Here is a 19,673-nt window from a genome sequence, read left to right on the forward strand (position 1 = left end):
TCCATGCTAGAAACCTTGAAGTTATATACTGTATGTCCCTTTCTAAAATGTAGTTTCTTTATATCTAGCTAGAGTTTTTCTTTACTACATGTTTGTATGTCTACTCACTCTACTGTATGAACAATGTATTTCATTTTACATAAAGTTTAATCATTTAAAGGCTAAGCATTTCAAAACTGTGTTCATTAACTCTTTTTGACACACAACTATTGAATAAATTTTAATATCTTTAACTACAAGCATAATACATAAATCTAACTTTACAATTACAAGTATAATATGCTTATAAACCAAAGTTTGCTGGTTTATTCCCCATTCTAGTCTTTTCTGTAAAACCTACCTGACAGGCATTAAACTATCAGGAATTATGATTTTATTTATCATGTTTATAGATCTTTCTACAACAATATATATTGGTAATGATAAGTTAAACGAGCTGGATTTCAAACTTAGTTAATGTAACAACTATTACCTGGTTAACATCAGTCCTCTTTATATCTTGTAATTTCCATTCTGCAAGTAAATAATTGAAACTGTTTACAAACTGGGAGAATAATTTCCATAATTCTATTTTTTCACTGTTTTAAACTATTCCAATCCGGTTAACAGAAGTAAATATTGTGAATTATGTTTACCTTTCTGAATGATTTGTATTTGACCAGTGTACATAAATCAGTTGTATTCCTTAACTAGAGGCTCTCAAGAGCCTGTATCGCTCACCTGAAACAACCTGGGTTTTTAATTCATATAAAAAAAAAGATAAAATTTGGCTACAAAGTAACAACACTTGGTCAGCACCTCATAAGGAACATTCATGCTATGTTTGGTTTCATTCCTTTCAGTGGTTCTCTAGAGGAAGTCATTTGTATGCATTTCCCATAGGGTCAAATTTTTAAATAAGTCCCCTGCTGGCGGCCATCTTGGATGACGGATCCGCTACAAAGTAACAACCCTTAGTCAGCACCCCATAAGGAACATTCATGCCATGTTTGGTTTCATTCCATTCAGTGGTTCTCTAGAAGAAGTCATTTGTATGCATTTCCCATAGGGTCCTATGTTTAACTAAGTCCCCCGCTGGCGGCCATCTTGGATAATGGATCGACTACGAAGTAACAACACTTGGTCAGAACCTCATAAGGAACATTCATGCTATGTTTAGTTTCATTCCATTCAGTGGTTCTCTAGAAGAAGTTATTTGTATGCATTTCCCATAGGGTCCTATGGTAAACTAAGTCCCCCGCTGGTGGCCATCTTGGATGATGGATCGGCTACAAAGTAACAACACTTGGTCAGAACCTCATAAGGAACATTCATGCCATTATTGGTTTCATTCCATTCAGTGGTTCTCTAGAAGAAGTCATTTGTATGCATTTCCCATAGGGTCCCATGTTAAACTAAGTCCCCTGCTGGTGGCCATCTTGGATGATGGATCGGCTGCTAAGTAACAACACTTGGTCAGCACCTCATAAGGAACATTCATGCCATTATTGGTTTCATTCCATTCAGTGGTTCTCTAGAAGAAGTCATTTGTATGCATTTCCCATAGGGTCCTATGTTAAACTAAGTCCCCCCCTGGTGACCATCTTGGATAATGGATCTGCTACAAAGTAACAACACTTGGTCAGCACCCCATAAGAAACATTCATGCTATGTTCGGTTTCATTCCATTCAGTGGTTCTCTAGAAGAAGTCATTTGTATGCATTTCCCATAGGGTCCTATGTTAAAATAAGTCCCCCGCTGGCGGCCATCTTGGATGATGGATTGGCTACAAAGTAACAACACTTGGTAAGCACCTCATAAGGAGCATTCATGCCATGTTTGGTTTCATTTCATTCAGTGGTTCTCTGGAAGAAGTTCAAAATGTAAAATGTTAACAACGACGACGCTAGACGGACGCCAAGTGGTGAGAAAAGCTCACTTGGCCCTTTGGGCCAGGTGAGCTAAAAATGTGCAGACAGAAAAACAGCTTAATATACAAAATGACTTTTATATGAAAAGTATTATGCATAGTATTGTAAAACAAGAATGTCTCCAAAGTATAAGGATGCCCCACTCGCACTATCATTTTCCATGTTCAATGGACCATGAAATTGGATAAAAAATATAATTAGGCATTAAAATTAGAAAGATAATATCATAGGGAACATGTGTACTAAGTTTCAAGTTGATTGGACTTCAACTTCATCAAAAACTACCTTGACCAAAAACTTTAACCTGAAGCAGGAGCTGCAGGACAGACTGATGAATGAACAGACGGACGGACGAACAAACAGACAGATGGACGCACAGACCAGAAAACATAATGCCTCTCTACTATCGTAGGTGGGGCATAAACAATTGTTTCTTTATTTATTATTTTGTCAATTAGACAATGCAACCATCTGTAGATTAAAAGTGTTATTTTTTTTTTATTTCATATTTTCTTGCTTGTCTTTTCAACACACACCAGACTTGTAATTTCTCAATCATCTATCTTATATCTCTTAACCTTTAGACTGCTGCATTCATTTCTATTGTACTTTTGTGTATTGCTGAACAAATTTGTAATCACTGATGAAATAGACATGTTTACTTACAATTGCTGTATCTTTGTTTATATTGAACATTCATCAATAAAAGTTATATAAAAAAGTATTGTTAGATTCTGTATTTTTTATTTAATTTATTTTTGTGTGAGTCTCTGGTCATTTTTTACCTGTGCAAGTAGAGGTAAACAAAGATAAACTTTTTTTCCATGTTTTATCAACGGATCCATTAATGTAAAAATATTACAAAAGTATACATGACTTCAGAATTGAACCAATATAGTTAAAAATCTCTTTTAAGAACTAGTTCCATTGTGATTATCAAAAGAAAAAAGTTTCTTCTCAGACCTACAGCCTTTTTTATGCAACTATATTTCGGTATTTTCCTCAGACTTTCACTGAGCCCATGTTTACTTCCATGTACAAATATATTTATACGACAAGTTCATTGTTAAAACTTTCATCGATAAATAATGCCATGAAAGGGGGAACTTAAGCTCCTCCTTGGATCTGCCTATGAATTTTATTGATTATGTTTGTTTTAATGATGAACAGCTGATTTAAAATTGATAAATATAAAACAATTAAACATGAAAAAAATAACTAAAATGATGACATGCCTTCAGAATATGAATCAGGGTAAGTATCTTGATTTGTGGATTCTAGGGGTTCTCTGATACCAGCTCCCCATGCCACTACAGGAGTTAATGTTTCATGTGGATTCCCTGCTCCATGAGATCCTGTAATTAATCGAACATACATCATTTCATTTCATACATTTATTTTCTATTATTAAGTTTCAAAAGTCCAGGCCCTATATTGTACTTCTGAACAGTATACACTTCTTTATCCATATTAAATCTTTATGTATAATCTTCTTTATCCATATTAAATCTTTATGTATAATCATGCAAGCATCTATCAGTCTTAATTATTTGATTTTAACAGAAAGCAGTATAAATTATCTCCTAAAACAGTGTATATTTGATTATTTCCAAATTTCCAAGTTGCAGAACTTTTAAACAATAAAGTAAGCAATGGCTTATATCAGTATATTTACTTCTCTTTACACAGTATATAGATCACAGCATAATTATTTACCAATAACAAGGAATTATTTGAATCTGAAATAATTTTGAATTCTGGAAAATAGATGAGAAATTTAGGATGAAAACTAACCCAACTAAATATGGTTAGCCATGAAACACACTGTCTGACAACATTATAATAATTTTCCATTTTTTTTTTAAATTTATATATGATAGCAATTACCCCAATTTGTCATGCCATGGTCTGATGACATTATATATGTAGTTTTACTATCTCTTTTATAAAAATCATCAAACAGCTTCACCATTTCTTTTATTCCTGTATCAACAAGCTCTATATTCTTTAAATACACCCTAAAAAAATCATGAATCTAATTAGGCGAGTATAGATTTTGTTTATTTGTGCTAGATTTTTTCCATTTTTTGAGTACCACATGAAATACAATGTATAAAGTTGTGCATTCCTCATCAGTCAAATTAACATAATTGCATACAAAATATCAACCAAAAGGAAATATCAACTTGATAATTGTCACTATATATTATCCACTACAAAGTTCTGTATAGTATAAATAAGGGTCTGGATGATATTTTTTACACCTTCTTGTATATTATGCTCCTAAATGTTCAATTTGTAGTAAATATATTTTGAAAACGCTGTTTTGGTGTACAGTACTCAGTGCCTGTATGTTTTTGTAACTTTACTTTAGTCCTATGTATGACATGTTCTATATTATTATCACTGAACTATTTGTTTAGGGGCCAGCTGAAGGACGCCTCCAGGGGGCGGGAATTTCTCGCTACATTGAAAACTTGTTGGTGACCTTCTGCTGTTCCTTTTTCTATGGTCGGGTTGTTGTCTCTTTGACACATTCCCCATTTCCATTCTCAATTTTATTACATGCTGTCTCATTGACACATACCACACATCTTCTTTTTTTATTCATTAAAAAAAATGTAATATTTATTTTCATTACTTCCACATAAACTAGAAAAAATGAAAAAATGCTATTTGATGTAACGATTATATTTTCTACCAAATTCCCAATACTGGTTCAAGTAAAAAAAAGTTACAGGTATAAACTTTATATTATAGGTGATCAGACTTACTCTGAGTGTGGTTTGTGTGAGTGTCCATTAGTGTCTATACCAAGCAAATGTAGAAAGAATACAATTTTATCTTTCTGTAATTTTTCATACAAATCTCTGTCTAATTTAGCTCTTTCAAAGAAGGCCTGTAAGAGAAGATACATATATCTATAACCAACAGAGTTACGCCTTATGTTTCACAACCTACTCTATAAAAACTGTGTTTCTTGAACTTAGATTGCTGTTTCTTAGTTCTTCCAGGTTGTATTTTCAAAGTTTATTTTCATTTTTACAAGAATATTTTTATCAAAACAATTGATATTTTAAAATACAAAAAGTACAAAAAAATGTAAAACTGAATATTTGTATCCAAGGTTTTGAAAGTCATACAAATCTTATGATGTGGAAGACCTTTTTGCAAATAACATTATAAGTTTTTGAGAAGTAGTTTTAATTTTGCAATTTATTTGGAAATGGTAAAGTTTTGTTTTACTATACAATAAACCATGAAATGCATACATCATCATAACTGAATCTATTGAATAAGTTTAATTTATAAGCCAAAAAATTGCATGGACATTTATAGCACTTTGACCTTATCAAATATCAAGGTTTCAAGGTTAAACTATACTTACCTTAACTTTATCAAATACCCATGTGTCAAGGTCAGAAGCGTGGGATGCTGCAAAATCTTCCTCATCTGATGTATACATCTCTGTAAATACATGGTCACCACTGGCTCCTGGTAATTAAAGATAATACACATAAAAAGTTAAATGAGTCAGAAGTACATACACATGCAATGACATGATACACAGTATGGTTTATATGACAAAAGCTTGCTTAGCAATCAATAAACAGAGTAAACATGTGACTCTTTTTGTCACTTTTTTTTTACAAATTTATGTTAACCAGAAAAGTTATTCCTTGTTTTCAAAATTCCAATAGTTATTATGTATTTGGCATGACAGAGAGTTGAAATACTGACTTCTTTTTGGCTGTCTTCAAGAACTTACAATAGTGGTATAAAATTGAGAATGGAAATGGGGAATGTGTCAAAGAGACAGCAACCCGACCATATAACAGACAATAGTGGGGTCAATACATGTACAATGATCTTTTTCAGAAGTTATTTAATTTTCTTAAAACTTAACTTTACACACAAAATTCAAATATCAATCTTCAAGCAGTTCTAATAAACTTTATCATTATTATCATATGAATAAAAGAGTTGTGGGGTATTTTTCTATGAGACAGCACAGCACCAAATGATACATAAAAAACAAACATGTCTTTTTTTTTCTACCAGTCTTCTTTAAAATCAAGAATGAGATATATTATACCTCTGGGAGTTAATTTTTTTTCTTCAAATTCTCTATTCTATTTATTTTTAATGTTTGAGTACTTTATCTTGAATTTCATACATATAACATGGCAAACAACTGTATTCAATATTCATCTGTATTTATAAATATATTATCTATGAAGTCATCTTACCTTTTGCAAACATTGGTAAGATATCAGGGCTGCCCCAAGACCAAGTGTTTCTACTCTGATTAAAAACTGAATCAAATTCTACTGGGTTTTCTTTCCAACCTGCAATGAGTAATTGCAAAAACTGGGTTAAAACCCTTAATGAGGATTTATTAATAAAGTTAATATCAAAATGAACAAATGTAAGAATTTTCAAGATGTTGTGACCACAACATGCACAATTGCATTCATGATTAACAATTTCAAACTAAAACTTTATCTGAAATCTGAAATAGCACAGTTAAAAGGAAGGATGACAGATCAGAAACATAATGCCCCTACTATCATGACTAAATATATATAGTCCGGAGGAAAAAAAAGAAAAACAATTAAACATTTCATCTGATTAAACAAATGGTTAAGACTGTCACATGACAAATTGTTATTTTTAGACACATTCACATATCTAACAGATAAAATAGGTAACAGAAATCCTTTCACACATTGTTGTCAGTATAATGGAATTTTAGTCGACTGGCATACAAGTGAGAGGTTGATATAGCTAAAACAATAATGTGTCCCCAGTACACAGATGCCCCATCCGCACTTTCATTTTCTATGTTTAGTGGACAGTGAAAATGGGGGAAAATCTCTCATTTGGCATTAAAATTAGAAAGATCATATCATAGGGTACATGTGTACTTTTTCAAATTCAAGTTTCAAGTTGATTGGACTTCAACTTCATTAAAAACTACCTTGATCAAAAACTTTAACCTGAAATGGGACGAACGGACGGATGGACAGATGAACAAACAGATGGATACACAGACCAGAAAACATAATGCCCATAAATGGGGCATAAAAACAGTTTTGATCCACCATTTTCTGAAAAGTTAAGAATATGACAGTTGTTGTCCATTTGTTTGATGTGTTTGAGGGTTTGATTTTGCAACTTGATTAGGGACTTTTCATTTGGAATTTTTCTCTGAGTTCGCTTTTCTTGTTATTTTACTTTTTTTAGTCCAATTTTTACCTGTTTAGAAATTGGATTTATCATTAATCATATCCATGTATGTTTTGCTATTGAAATAGTTATTACATGTTTTTTTTATAATAACACTAAGTTGATCTTTTTATTAACCTTGGATATAAGAAGGATGTCAATTTTTTTTCATACCTTTGGCAACAGCACTAACATCTTCATAAAAGCCAGCAATAAGTGCTACATGGCCAGGTCTGGATTCTGTAGGTACTCTAGTGTGAGAAACACCCCAGGCACCATGCTTCTGTATTATATTCCTGAAAATATATGAAGCCCAACAAAATTAATAGTGATACATTTTTTGTAAATCCTGAAAGCACTAAAGTGAGAGAAAAATTAATACCCAAATTCTTTGTATTATATATACCACGCTCTTTATGAGTAAATAACATATTTAAACGACGAATCTGAAGGAAGAGTTCGTTAAAATATGTTAATGAGTAAGGCTTGATGTATATGTTTTGTAACATCATTCAAAAGTGGCCTGATGATTTTTTTTTAACTACAAGGCCACACTTAAAAATATTTTGGTTTGCCCAAACCCTACCCAAAGTTGAGACAGTGGGTAGGTAGGTAGGCATTTTCTTTTTTTTATTCAAAAAATGAAATTAAAGTATCATATGTTTATTAGTCTTCATGCCTATTTGATTAAAAAAAAAACTTCTTCCAATCAGGACAATAAAAGAATTTGAGTAGGCAGCTTTTTTCTGGGTAGGTAGCGTTTGGGCAAACAAACCTATTTTTTATTATGGCCCAATATAATTTCCAGTTGGGAATAGGGCACATCAGACATGACAAAAAAATATTTTTTCTGAATTAAAGGACTTGGGTTCCTCTAAGGCAAATTGGATTTGATTTTTTTCGGGTCTGGGAATTTTTAGAACAAAATATTCCAGCTCTTTTTTTTTATCATAAAAAAATCTTAAGAAAAAAATATTTTCCTCAATGAAATTTATGAAGTCAGTGACGAAACTTGTAAGTAGAAATCCTATTGTTAAACCAACGAAATCCTTGTCCTCGTGCATTCACATAAGCAACACGACGGGTGCCACATGTGGAGCAGGATCTGCTTACCCTTCCGGAGCACCTGAGATCACCCCTAGTTTTTGGTGGGGTTCTTTAGTTTTCTATGTTGTGTCATGTGTACTATTGTTTTTCTGTTTGTCTTTTTCATTTTTAGCCATGGCGTTGTCAGTTTGTTTTAGATTTATGAGTTTGACTGTCCCTTTGGTATCTTTCGTCCCTCCTTTACTTAACTGCAAATCAGGCATAACAAAGAGGCAGAGTTTTAATCATGGTTTTAACATTAAAAAATATCAGATTAAACCAAAGTCCAAGCTCCTCCTATCTACAAGAAGTTGTAAGCAAAAAGTATGTCATAGTTCTTTTTAATTAAATTACAAATAACTATTCATATTAAACCTTGAGTTTTCAAAAACTGAACTACATGTATTAAGCAGACTATCGCGTAAAAACTTCAAAGGAAAAATGCAGTATTATGTTACAATAATCATTGTCTTATTGGTTAATTTTGATACTACTGTACAATGTAAATATCTAAATTTTGTTTACCAGCAAGTTAAATTAAAAAATACATTTATTAAATCTAAATGTTTGCCATCATTAACTGATTATCATTATGTACACAATATATAACGAATATATGTCTCATTTAGTATTTTACTTGTCTGTATTGTATGACTTGCACATCTTTAACCAGGGTAACATAATCATTACAAAAAATGTACTTGGAATTTCTTACTCAAAGTGAAATTTTATCATGTTTAAAGGGCAATTGTAATTTAACATACAAATTACAATACATCATCATTACCTAAGGTAAGGTGCTCTTGAAAGTCCATTTTTATCTAGTCCAAAAAACTTATCAGCTCTTAAACCATCTGCAGAAAATAGAACAAGACGGTTGGCAGCAGGTTTCAGAGGGGATACATGTGTAGTCATTCCATGAACCAGAGGTGATGTGAAGTAAATATCAAATATTGAGTAAAAAAACACCAAGTGGGTAAACAATCCAGCCAGTACCAAACATATTGTATCTGTATTCATCCTGAAAAATATATACTATTAACTAATTAATTACATGATGTTATAACATTCTTCCTTAAAACAATAAACATGAAATAAATTGTACAGAACAAATAAGCATGAAATAAATTGTACAAAACAAATCAACACTGAGATACTTCTCATACATGTAGATAACTATTATTTATCTGCCTTTAAAGTTCCTTGTAAGATGTATAACAATATCACAGACTTTATTGTGGGTCTCATTGGGGTCTAAGCCTGACGCGGGATTGCTGATTTTTCGTAAGCGTGATACGTAAAAGTCAAATTATTGTGCTGTGAAAACGGGAAATGAGGTCTCGGGAAATTACAAAAGAATGAGAATTGCTTACGTACATAGTGTAAGTGGGATACAGGAATCTGACAAAACACTAAGCGGGGTTTTGGGATCAGAACCCCCCAATGAGACCCCCTTTATTTGGATTGAGTTATCTGAGTTACCTCACTGGTATTTTGTTATAGAAGGAACTTGCACACAAGACACATAATTTGTATTTCTAAATTTGATATTTACCTGGAGTAAAAGTGATGTAAATCTCAAAATTAAAGAATCTATCATCAATATTACTCTTAGAAGAACTATAATATCAGTTCATGCATGAACTTTTTGTAAAGATATCTTACAAAAATATTTGATTTGAACTTTGGTGAACGTTTTTCTTCGTGTCTTTTGGCATTTCTACATTCTTTTCTGATAGATAATGAGGGCGTTGACCATGTTTCTCTTTTCCGTTCATAGTATCAGAGATATCATGTTAATCTACTTGAGAAAACTTTGAGTGCAAAGAACAGTGCCGGTAATTATCTCCCTTGCTTTGTTTATTTTTATTTCTCATTTTAAAACGCCGATTTTCATTGGTCCTAGTTATATTATTGTCCAATCATAAAAGCGGTAACAAACTTAACTCTTGAAGTATTAAATTACTTCCGGGATTAGATATTGAAAGTAGAAATAAGGAAGTCAAAGTTGGCAATATGACTTCTGGAGTGAAGATGGGACAAATAGAATGGGCGATGTGGGCTAATGAACAAGCCATCGTCAGTTCTTCTAGTAAGAATGATTGAATTTTATATAAACACACAGAAATTCAGGATAATTCTGTCTTCTTGAATGATTTTTACTTGACATGACATCCTGGTTGAAATTGAAGGCAATTTTGGCCAGTTTGGGCAGTAAATACTGCCCTCAGTTTTTACTTTCCCAATAATACTCCTCTAGTGGTCAATACTGTACAATCCTAAAGTGGTCAGTTAATTACTATTGCCCAATATAGAAAATATAGGGAAATATTTTAAATTCTCCTTTTTTTATGGTTCAGTTGATATGAATGTATGTTATTGCTATGCTTTAAAAAAAAATTGTAAGACATATGATTGTTTAATCCTTGTGTTATGCTGTTGCATTCTAATGTTATATAAAAATTAAATCACCATAAAAATTGTGTCAATACATTCCAATATGTATGACGTGACGGTACTCAAATTGCACCCAATTTGACAGTTTTTTCATCTAGGTTTTTTATGATCAAGACAAGAGATTCCATTTTGTGTTTATTTTGTAGCCGACCCGTATCCTTCTTTATTATATAGGTCATGTAGGTACACCAATTTGATTTTCAATTCATATGGAATCATAGAAAAATTGGTCTGAACTAACCTCCAAACCATCAATGATTCTGTAATTAATGAGGAGTACCCAAATTGCATCCATGCTTAAATTTTATTCGTCAAAAATCGAATAACAGAGCTTTTGTTTATTTTTTTCAAATATTTTGAACAATAAATTATTGGATATTTGTCCATGCTTAAAGGGAAAATTCACGATTTTTTACTTATGGTTTAAATTTGTTCATTATGACATAATATATATATTCACAAAGTTTTATCGCTATATGTGCAGTAATAAAGGAGAAATTCAATATTTAATGAAAAAATATTAACTACTTCCTGTAGGTTGTGACATTTTCTCCTGGTTTTTGCATGCCGGGATTTAAAATACAATCATTAAAAGTCTTGGTTTTTAATCATATTTTAACGTTATCGTAAGCGCGCCGATGACTTATGCTTTATCTAAATAACCATCCGATAATAAGAAGATAAAACGCACAGGCGTTCAATTGTACATATTCATGAGATAAATTTTCTATGTTAAACGTATATATTCGAATTAATTTTGTAGACAACACAAAAGTTATAAATTTATTTTTAATTAATATATTTTGGACTGATAAGGTGAACAAAGTAAAGTACAATAATCTGTAAAGACAATATGTTGGTGTACTCTTATTGACCTTTTACCATCTCTGCTGCTATGACTTGGTTGATACGATGTGTGTATTCACGGTTCTGTGGCAATATCGTAGATGGCTTGTTGAAAGGTAAATTGTTATTTGCACTTCGGTATTTAACCACGCCTCTCGGGCACACCTTGCCAGGCGTGACTGTCTATTCGGATCAGTGAATTATAAGACAAGGGAGCATTCAATATACATATTTAAAATATATATTCAAGTTGGTGACAAATAAAAATTGATCGCCGTGGAATTATTTAATTATGTTTGGTGCTATTATTTATTTGAATTCAAATAAGTTAATTTACTAAGAAATACACAATTTTGTGTTAAAGACGGGAAAATTAATTCATATGTCCGATTGAAATGATTTACACCTTTTGTCCTTGATTGATGTCTAATAAAAAGGAGAACTTAGAAATTATAAATAGCTTTACCAAAGTATTTTTATTTGTCTTTATTAGGCAAATAAATGAATGAGAACACTTAGATTTAGACTTTTTAAAAGCAACGTATAAATTAATAACTGGAAGTCACTGAAGATAACTCTACCGAAGCGGAATATAATATGAACGAATAAAGAAAAAAATATTTTTCTACTTGAGAAGTTTTTAAAAGTTGACAGCAAATTTAAGGTCTTCTTAGAATGGAATCGAAAAATTACGAATAGATATTCTTTATCAAGTGTGAAAAACGTCAACCAAATTTAATCATAATCGGGGACGTATAATACTTAATAACTATTTGACCAAAGATGTTTAAAAACAAAAGACAACGAATTTAATGTCATCTTTCCCTATTTTTGAATGTAATTATAAGTCTGTTCAACTGGCAAGAATACCCCTGAAGCGGACAAATATCTGACAAGCAGTTTATTCTTTAAATTTGCTGTCATTGAATATCAAGAAAGAAAATAAATCCCGAAAATGATTTGAAACTTTAATACTCAATAGCTTTCCTAGAAAATATTCACATCCCTCGGGGATTATTAGTGTACGTCCAGTTGCATACGTCGGAACAATTGTGGTGATGACGAATTTCTTTCTTTATTCGAGAACAATCTAATTGATATATAAATCTGTGATTTAACTATGTTCATAACTTCGATGAACCAAAGCAAGTTACAGATCGACCTGTATTTAAATCAAATTGGTCCTCTTCTTCTTCTTCTTTTGGTATACAATAGTCTATCGAATTGGATGATTACATACCGTTGGTATACGTGGACTAGTCTATTTACAAAACTTTTACCCCAATTTGCACAAAATGTATGTTTCTTTCTTATGTTCAATGTATACATGTATATATTTTAAATTGCACTGTAGTTCCGTAACTTTCTCTCCGGGCGTATAAACGAATCGTCGACAAGTGCGCACATTTTTTTAATCAACATTTCTGGAATGATCCAACTATGTCCTTTACTATTCACAACGAGTGAATATTACATTTTCCCAGAGACATATAATACAATTATATGTCTCTGATTTTCCCAAATTAACCCTTGGAAAAAATACGTATATTTGTATATCTTCAATTTTTTTTTTTTTTTTTTTGTATCATTTTTTTTTTTATAAATAATATTCTTTATACCAGAAATTTTATTTATAAACAAGCGTATGAGTTAAGTAATGACTAGTATAATATATCACTTTCGGACACGCAAGACAGAGATATATATTATACATGCATCCGATAGTTCAAAATGGAAAGTTATAAGTTATCGGCCGTGTACACTGATCAATACCTACAGAAGTGAAACGATGCATGAACTTGCAAGCCCGACAGGAAATCGCTTGAATACATGGACATGTCACCTTACACCCCTCACAATACCTTTGGGAGTAATACCTTAAGCCATGCGGGTGATCAGTGGAGCGAAGATCCTAATTTATTTGAATAAAGTATATTACTTTAAAGAATTATGAACGAATTAGATTTTCGAAAACAATTTTCACGGAACACTTATTTAGGATTTGAACTTTGACTTTTTAACTAATTCCAATATTAACAGTTTAAAAATATGGTTTTTAAAAAAATAAGAACATTTTCCGTATCAAGTTAGTTAGTCAGATTAAACAACCGTACGATTGACAAGATATCGACACGTAATTAAGAATACATCGGTTACTGTAGTTATGTTTCTTTGTGGTTTATAGACATATCGTGATTTTTATTTGGACAAGATAACAAAATGGCGGAAGGCAGAGAACTGATACTCAAAATTTAAAATCGATGGTGATCTCTTATCTAGCGGAATAAAACTTTAATATTTATAAATTTGAGCATTTTTATACAGAATGGACATAATATCAATTTTTGATTTTTTTGCGAAGTTTCCCTTTAATACTCTTCTTTTTTTTAAGAAATGGATACATGAAACATATTGTATTTGCTAATTTAAAAAAAAATGATATTTTGATGACATCACACATCGACGTGTCGGTACATTTCTCTTTTACAGTAAACACTTCATCTGTTCATAAATACATGTACTGTGAATGTTTTGTGTATATCTAAATATATTGACCTATTATGAAAGACATGTTTCAGTAGTTTGAATATCATTTCTGTTATTTATTCTGTGATTTGTCTTTTTCAGTCATAATACTAGGAGGAATACTTGGAGTGGCTGGATTTTTTAAAGGATGGGAAATTGGAATTTATGCCATGTATCCTTGCCTCTAATGTGCATTGTACACACACATGGTATTCTCAAAATAGTCCTGAAATTGTATGTTCACAAGCCATACTTGTTCTTATCAAACTACATGTACATTTACATTCAACATCACTAAAAAAAATAGACATGGAATTTTAACAATAGTCATGAGTTTAATTGCATGTACATGAACATACAATGTTACCAATAATTGTTCTTATCATAATACATGTACAATGAACATCAACCTTTAACACCACACTCCTATGAAAAATTCAGATGTAAAAACAATGAAAAAATGATTGTAATGTCTTTCAGATTTTGTTGTAAAGTTGGAAATTTTATAATATAATCAGCCTCTAAATAAAAGGTCCTACAACATTTTAATCTTTTACATACATGGTTTTAGATTCAATTACACCACCCAGTCCAGTACAACCTGGTTTTGATTCTTTATTATTGAATATGAAGCAATGAGTGTTTGGTTCAATTACACTTTTCTAGTTTAGCTTTTATTTTCACCGGAACCAAATTGTTTTTTGTTTAATTGAAATCTGATTTGAGAAAAGGCTTAGTTCATTATTTTTAAGACTTTTTCTAGCACAGAATCACCCCAAGTTTTAAGAGAGTGCAATTTTGTTACTTTTAAACCAAATGACTTTAATTTAAAGAAAAACATACCTGTCTTAGTTTGAATTTTCTTAACTAATACTAAGTGTAGCTGGTGTACTTGTTTTTGTATTAGAATATCCAAGAGGTAAAAGGTTAAAAGGAAGAACACAAGAGAGAATGTAAGTACTTTACCAGTATAAAGTAAAAATATTGTAATGTTAAGTTGTATGCTGATAAACAAGACTTTAAGCAATATTGTCAATTCTTACAAGTGATATACATTTGTTACATAAAATAGAAGATGTTGTACGATTGCCAATGAGACAACTCTTCACAAATTGAAGTTGTTACTTATAACAGATTGTTACTTATCTTTACCTGTGTTACAGGTAATATTGAATGAACATTAGAAACATAATATATTTGACAATTCAAGTCAAACACTCTAGGATGTATATTCTCTGTTCCAGTTGTACATCTCATATAATTGTTAATAACCTCGAAAATAAAACCTGCATTTTCTAAAATAAACATAAGTAAAGATTATCATTGGTCTTTTCTAATGAAATTGATTTTCTAGATTGAGCCAGTATGGCGAAATGAAGCAATCGAGTTGAGATGACCAATGATGATCTGTTTATCGCTATTTTACCTACATGTATGACGACATTGTTAATTTTATTTATAATTTTTTCATATCACTCTTACTGTGCTGAGAAAGGAAATTATCTGTTAGAAAAACAGAAGAACATTTTGTAAAAGCAATAAATCATAATATAACAGTGAAAAAAAATCACGGATTCATTCCATTGGATGGTTTCTGAGTTTGAATATGAAGTGCATTCTATTTCCCCATGTTAAAATTGACAGGTTGACAAGCAAATATTTGTGGTGGATTTTTTTCTAACATTGTTCTTTTACATAGATCTTCCTGAATTCAAATAATATGATAAATATGTATTATATAAGACTAAAGCATTTAGTTTTAAGTATTTTATAATGTTTAAGTGATTACATTGTATTTTTTAGGTTTCAAAAATACTTTACTAAACTTTTGAGTTGCTGTGGGCCTGTTTCCAGGAATTACTTTGTTAGATTTATTATGCATTTAATGTAAGTATAAGCTATGAAATAAGGGATGGTGTATATCAGCCTTAAAGCCACCTAACATTTTGTTGAAGATTTTTTTTTAACCACAGGAAATAAAAATAAACATGAAATTCACAGATTTATGGTAAACGGTGTGGTGTGAATATTGTTTATGTCATTATGAAACATGTAAATAATTATTTTGTGAATAGTTTGTTAGATTTCAATATAATTCATGATGTGATATCTGGTTATTATTGTTCAAGTCTCAGTTCATGAAAAATGATACCTGTGACTCACTGAAAAATCCTATTTACAGTATGAAATAGCCACTGCAAGGGGAGAATTAATTTAAAAAAATGAATAACTCATGGTTTGTCTTAAGTGTATATTGCAGAGAGAATGCAATAATGGAAAGCATCTTCCAGAGACGTTTAATTTTAAAACCAATCACTGAATATTTTGCAAATCCTGGATGAAAGAACATAATATTTTTTAATTGATTATCTCCCTTAAAATTCCTCTCCATAGTAAAATTATCTATTCTATACCAACAGTTTTTGAGAATCTCTGTTCAAACATATTTTTATATTATCCACAATAAAAGAAGTTAGCCTTTTTGGAGGCCTAATTTAATATTTTTGGGACTGTTTTCTTCCTTGCAATTGATTCACAATAACTGAAGTGACTTTCCTTGAACGATTGATATTCTATTTTTCAGACTGCATTTTAATCTAGGCAGGAATACTATTAATATCAGTTACTTATCTTGATTTACTATATTATATTTTTTCAGTTTCCTAATATACAATATTTTTTCTAACAATAAAAGGTAACTTCCATTTAATGATTTTATTTTCAGACCATGATTTTGAATCCACATTTACTACAGTTACCTCCCTTGAATAACTTGTTTGATATTTTTCAGACTGTGTATACCAATGTGTTTTATACTAGCTACAATAATGGGAGGAATCTCTTTATTTACAACAGCCATGATTTATTTAGTGGTAGGTGATCAACTACAATGTATTTAATGTCAGACTTTTAAGTTAACTTCACCAGACGTTATGCAACCAACAATCAATTAAATTAAAATTTACTAATTGAAAAACAATCCCATCCCCCTTTCACCATTGAAAGTGCAGTAAACAGATGCATTGTTCTTTTAAATTTTTTATTAATTTTAATGGCACATGCAGAGTTAAATGAAATAACATTTTTTTCATGTAAAAAAAATAAAAATATTAAAGGTCGTACACTAGTTAATGAAAAAAATATTTATTCTGTGATAACTTTTGTAATAAAAAATATATTCTAAAGAATAATGAGAAATATTTTAAAGAATAACTGTTTTGATTTTATTACAGGCAGCTTTTAAAGGAGAAGAATGGAAACCAGTAGGTTTAGAGGAAAAGACAGAGAGTACAGCTAAACTAGATGCCAAGTCATTCCGTCAACCAAAGATGCCCCCTCCCAGAGCACCTCCTTCAGCCAACCAAATCTAATCTCATGGGTTGAAAGGATTTTACGCAAGGGTATTTTTGGACATATGTCTCCACAAAGCAATAGACATTCTCAATTTTAAAAGTAAAAAAGTGTAAACATTATACATTTTGTATATGACTGTATACTGCATTTTTTCATGAGTTATTTTTACAATCACTTCAAAAAAAAATCCCATTTATATCATGTTTGTTCAATCTGATTTAAATAAAGATCCTATGTATGTTTTACTTACAAGAATCTGGCAATATCTCATTTGACTTTCTGTTCTAGTAATTATAACATCAGCTGAATCATTTTAAGATCTTTGTAAGCCATGCTTGGATACAGGATTTGATTTTTTAACAGATTTTTCACGACTGATTGATCTATTGACATCAATCTTTTTTGTTATCTAAGATTAAGATAGAATTTTTAAAAAGTGAAAAGGACTTATTCATTTGTTCTTTTACAGTTAAAGGCATGTCTTTGTTAAAAACTTTTTTTTTTTAATTTTAAACTTTATAGAATATTATAGTTTGATATACACACTTTTATGCATCTTTCATAATCTGAGGACATTTTGTGCAATAAATCTTCCTTTTTTATTACCAAAAGGTATTATATTCATACATTTAGTACTGCTATTTTCATTAAAATTAGACTGTGTGTACCCATAAGTGAAAACATATCTTGTTACAAAGTTTAAGTTGAACATCTCATTCTGATTGTGTGTAGCAGGGAAATTAAGTGTGATTTGAAGAACAAACATGGGTCTATGTTAGATGTATGAGTAATAGTTTATTGTCAGTGTTAAACAATAGACGCATAAAAAATCATTGCATGAAATAAAACTATCAATCTTAGCTGAATGGTCAGAATCAGCATGTCCCCATAACCTGTAAATTGGTTAAAATTATATCACCTCAAATTATGCATTATTTGCTACCTCTATTGCAATGAAGAAAATCCATATCACTATTTGTCGTTTAAGGGGTACCCAACACCTTAACCAAAATTTATTTTGCTCGTTTAATTTTCTTAAAATTTTGACAAAGTATTTACTTTGACCCTTTGACAAAAATATAAAAATTTCCAAAAAATCTAACCAACCGTTTATTCAGAAAAATTACACTGGTTATATAGCAGTTTGACAAAATCTTATTTTGATCATTGAGAATTAGCTTAATATTCCCTTAACAACACAACGTCGTTTAAACGTTCTGTTGATTTTACAGAGTTAACTCCCAGTAGTGTTAGGTACCTACTAAGTCCTACTCAGTTTTGATTGTAAATTTCCGAAAAATTCAAACTGAATGTGATGCGTCTTTTCTATTACTTAATTAAATCAGTTTATTTATTTTATATCACCTGATTCTAGAAGCATTTAACTGTTAAAATTGACAATTTTTGTTTTGTTAAGAAATTACATTCTTTGTTTCATGACATTTTTTAACGCAATAATCTTGCCATGTTATATATGGTCCTTGATATATTTATGTAGATATATATACATGTAACGTTATTTGAATTTTTATTTTTATATGTTTTTAGAGAAAATGTAAGAACAAAACAATGTTTTTTTGTTATTTTTGTCTCATGCAAGCTGCAAGACACAGGGATTGATATACCGTGGCAGCAGGGTAAACTATTTGTACAACTTTATATTTAAGAAGGTAAAAGACCAAAGATGCATCCTACCTTGTGTACAGGTATCTTATGTTATAGAGTTTCCATCTATTATTTGTTCATTGACCATGACCTTATTTTCTGATCTGATTTTCAAGTACTATAATCAATAGGTCAACTATATTTGGTGTATGGAATTGTTGTAGGATAAACATGTCTGTCTGGCAGGTATAATCTGACCTTGACGTAATTTCAAGGTTTATCAGTTAATGTAAATTTTTGTGTTTTGGTGAGTTTTCAATCTAAATACCATAGGTCAACTATATTTGGTATACTGTGGATTTATTTATTTTTGTGGGCACCAATTTTTGTGGATTGAAGAAAACACATTTTCGTGGATATTAAATTTCATTGTTTTGGCTAAGTTTGCAAACATTCCTTTTGAAAATTTGTAATTTATTGAATTTTTAAATGAAATCCACGAAAATTGGTATCCAACGAATATGAATGAATCCACAGTATTGAATAATTGTAAGGTGAACATGTCTGTCTGAATGGAATAATCTGACTAGGTGATATTTGTAGTTAAACCTTTATCTGTAAGACTTTAAACATGAAATCAATTGTCAGTACAGCAAGCA

General features: G+C 30.7%; 2 protein-coding genes across 2 annotated transcripts in view; one reads left to right on the plus strand and one right to left on the minus strand.

Annotated features, from left to right (window-relative positions):
• Positions 1 to 10,067, minus strand: part of LOC134699067 (GPI ethanolamine phosphate transferase 1-like) — a 33,653-nt gene extending 23,586 nt beyond the window's left edge. The window contains exons 1-9 of the mRNA XM_063560754.1: positions 9,892 to 10,067; positions 9,014 to 9,247; positions 7,315 to 7,436; positions 6,162 to 6,260; positions 5,300 to 5,406; positions 4,686 to 4,810; positions 3,799 to 3,929; positions 3,147 to 3,266; positions 473 to 513 (exon numbers count right to left, since the gene is read on the minus strand). Coding sequence (XP_063416824.1) covers positions 473 to 513; positions 3,147 to 3,266; positions 3,799 to 3,929; positions 4,686 to 4,810; positions 5,300 to 5,406; positions 6,162 to 6,260; positions 7,315 to 7,436; positions 9,014 to 9,247; positions 9,892 to 10,004 — 1,092 coding nt within the window. The 5' untranslated portion in view covers positions 10,005 to 10,067. The remainder of the gene's footprint in view (positions 1 to 472; positions 514 to 3,146; positions 3,267 to 3,798; positions 3,930 to 4,685; positions 4,811 to 5,299; positions 5,407 to 6,161; positions 6,261 to 7,314; positions 7,437 to 9,013; positions 9,248 to 9,891) is intronic.
• A 113-nt stretch (positions 10,068 to 10,180) lies between these two features.
• LOC134699097 (cytochrome b-245 light chain-like) lies at positions 10,181 to 18,168 on the plus strand. The gene is made up of 6 exons (XM_063560786.1): positions 10,181 to 10,318; positions 14,158 to 14,227; positions 14,934 to 15,008; positions 15,859 to 15,942; positions 16,847 to 16,928; positions 17,289 to 18,168. Exons 1-6 carry the CDS (start codon positions 10,243 to 10,245, stop codon positions 17,424 to 17,426), a joined length of 525 nt encoding a protein of 174 aa, XP_063416856.1. The 5' UTR covers positions 10,181 to 10,242; the 3' UTR covers positions 17,427 to 18,168.
• The last annotated feature ends 1,505 nt before the right edge of the window (positions 18,169 to 19,673 follow it).

This window comes from Mytilus trossulus, unplaced genomic scaffold, assembly GCF_036588685.1.
Source record: "Mytilus trossulus isolate FHL-02 unplaced genomic scaffold, PNRI_Mtr1.1.1.hap1 h1tg000024l__unscaffolded, whole genome shotgun sequence".
NCBI lineage: Eukaryota > Metazoa > Mollusca > Bivalvia > Mytilida > Mytilidae > Mytilus > Mytilus trossulus.

Excerpts from the sequence above, each read along its gene's own strand:
- LOC134699097 (XM_063560786.1), top strand. The coding sequence starts at position 10,243 with ATGACTTCTGGAGTGAAGATGGGACAAATAGAATGGGCGATGTGGGCT. Across the intron at positions 14,228-14,933 it reads GAAATTGGAATTTATGCCAT|TGTAGCTGGTGTACTTGTTT; the intron begins GTATCCTTGCCT and ends ACTAATACTAAG. Across the intron at positions 15,943-16,846 it reads AGATTTATTATGCATTTAAT|ACTGTGTATACCAATGTGTT; the intron begins GTAAGTATAAGC and ends GATATTTTTCAG.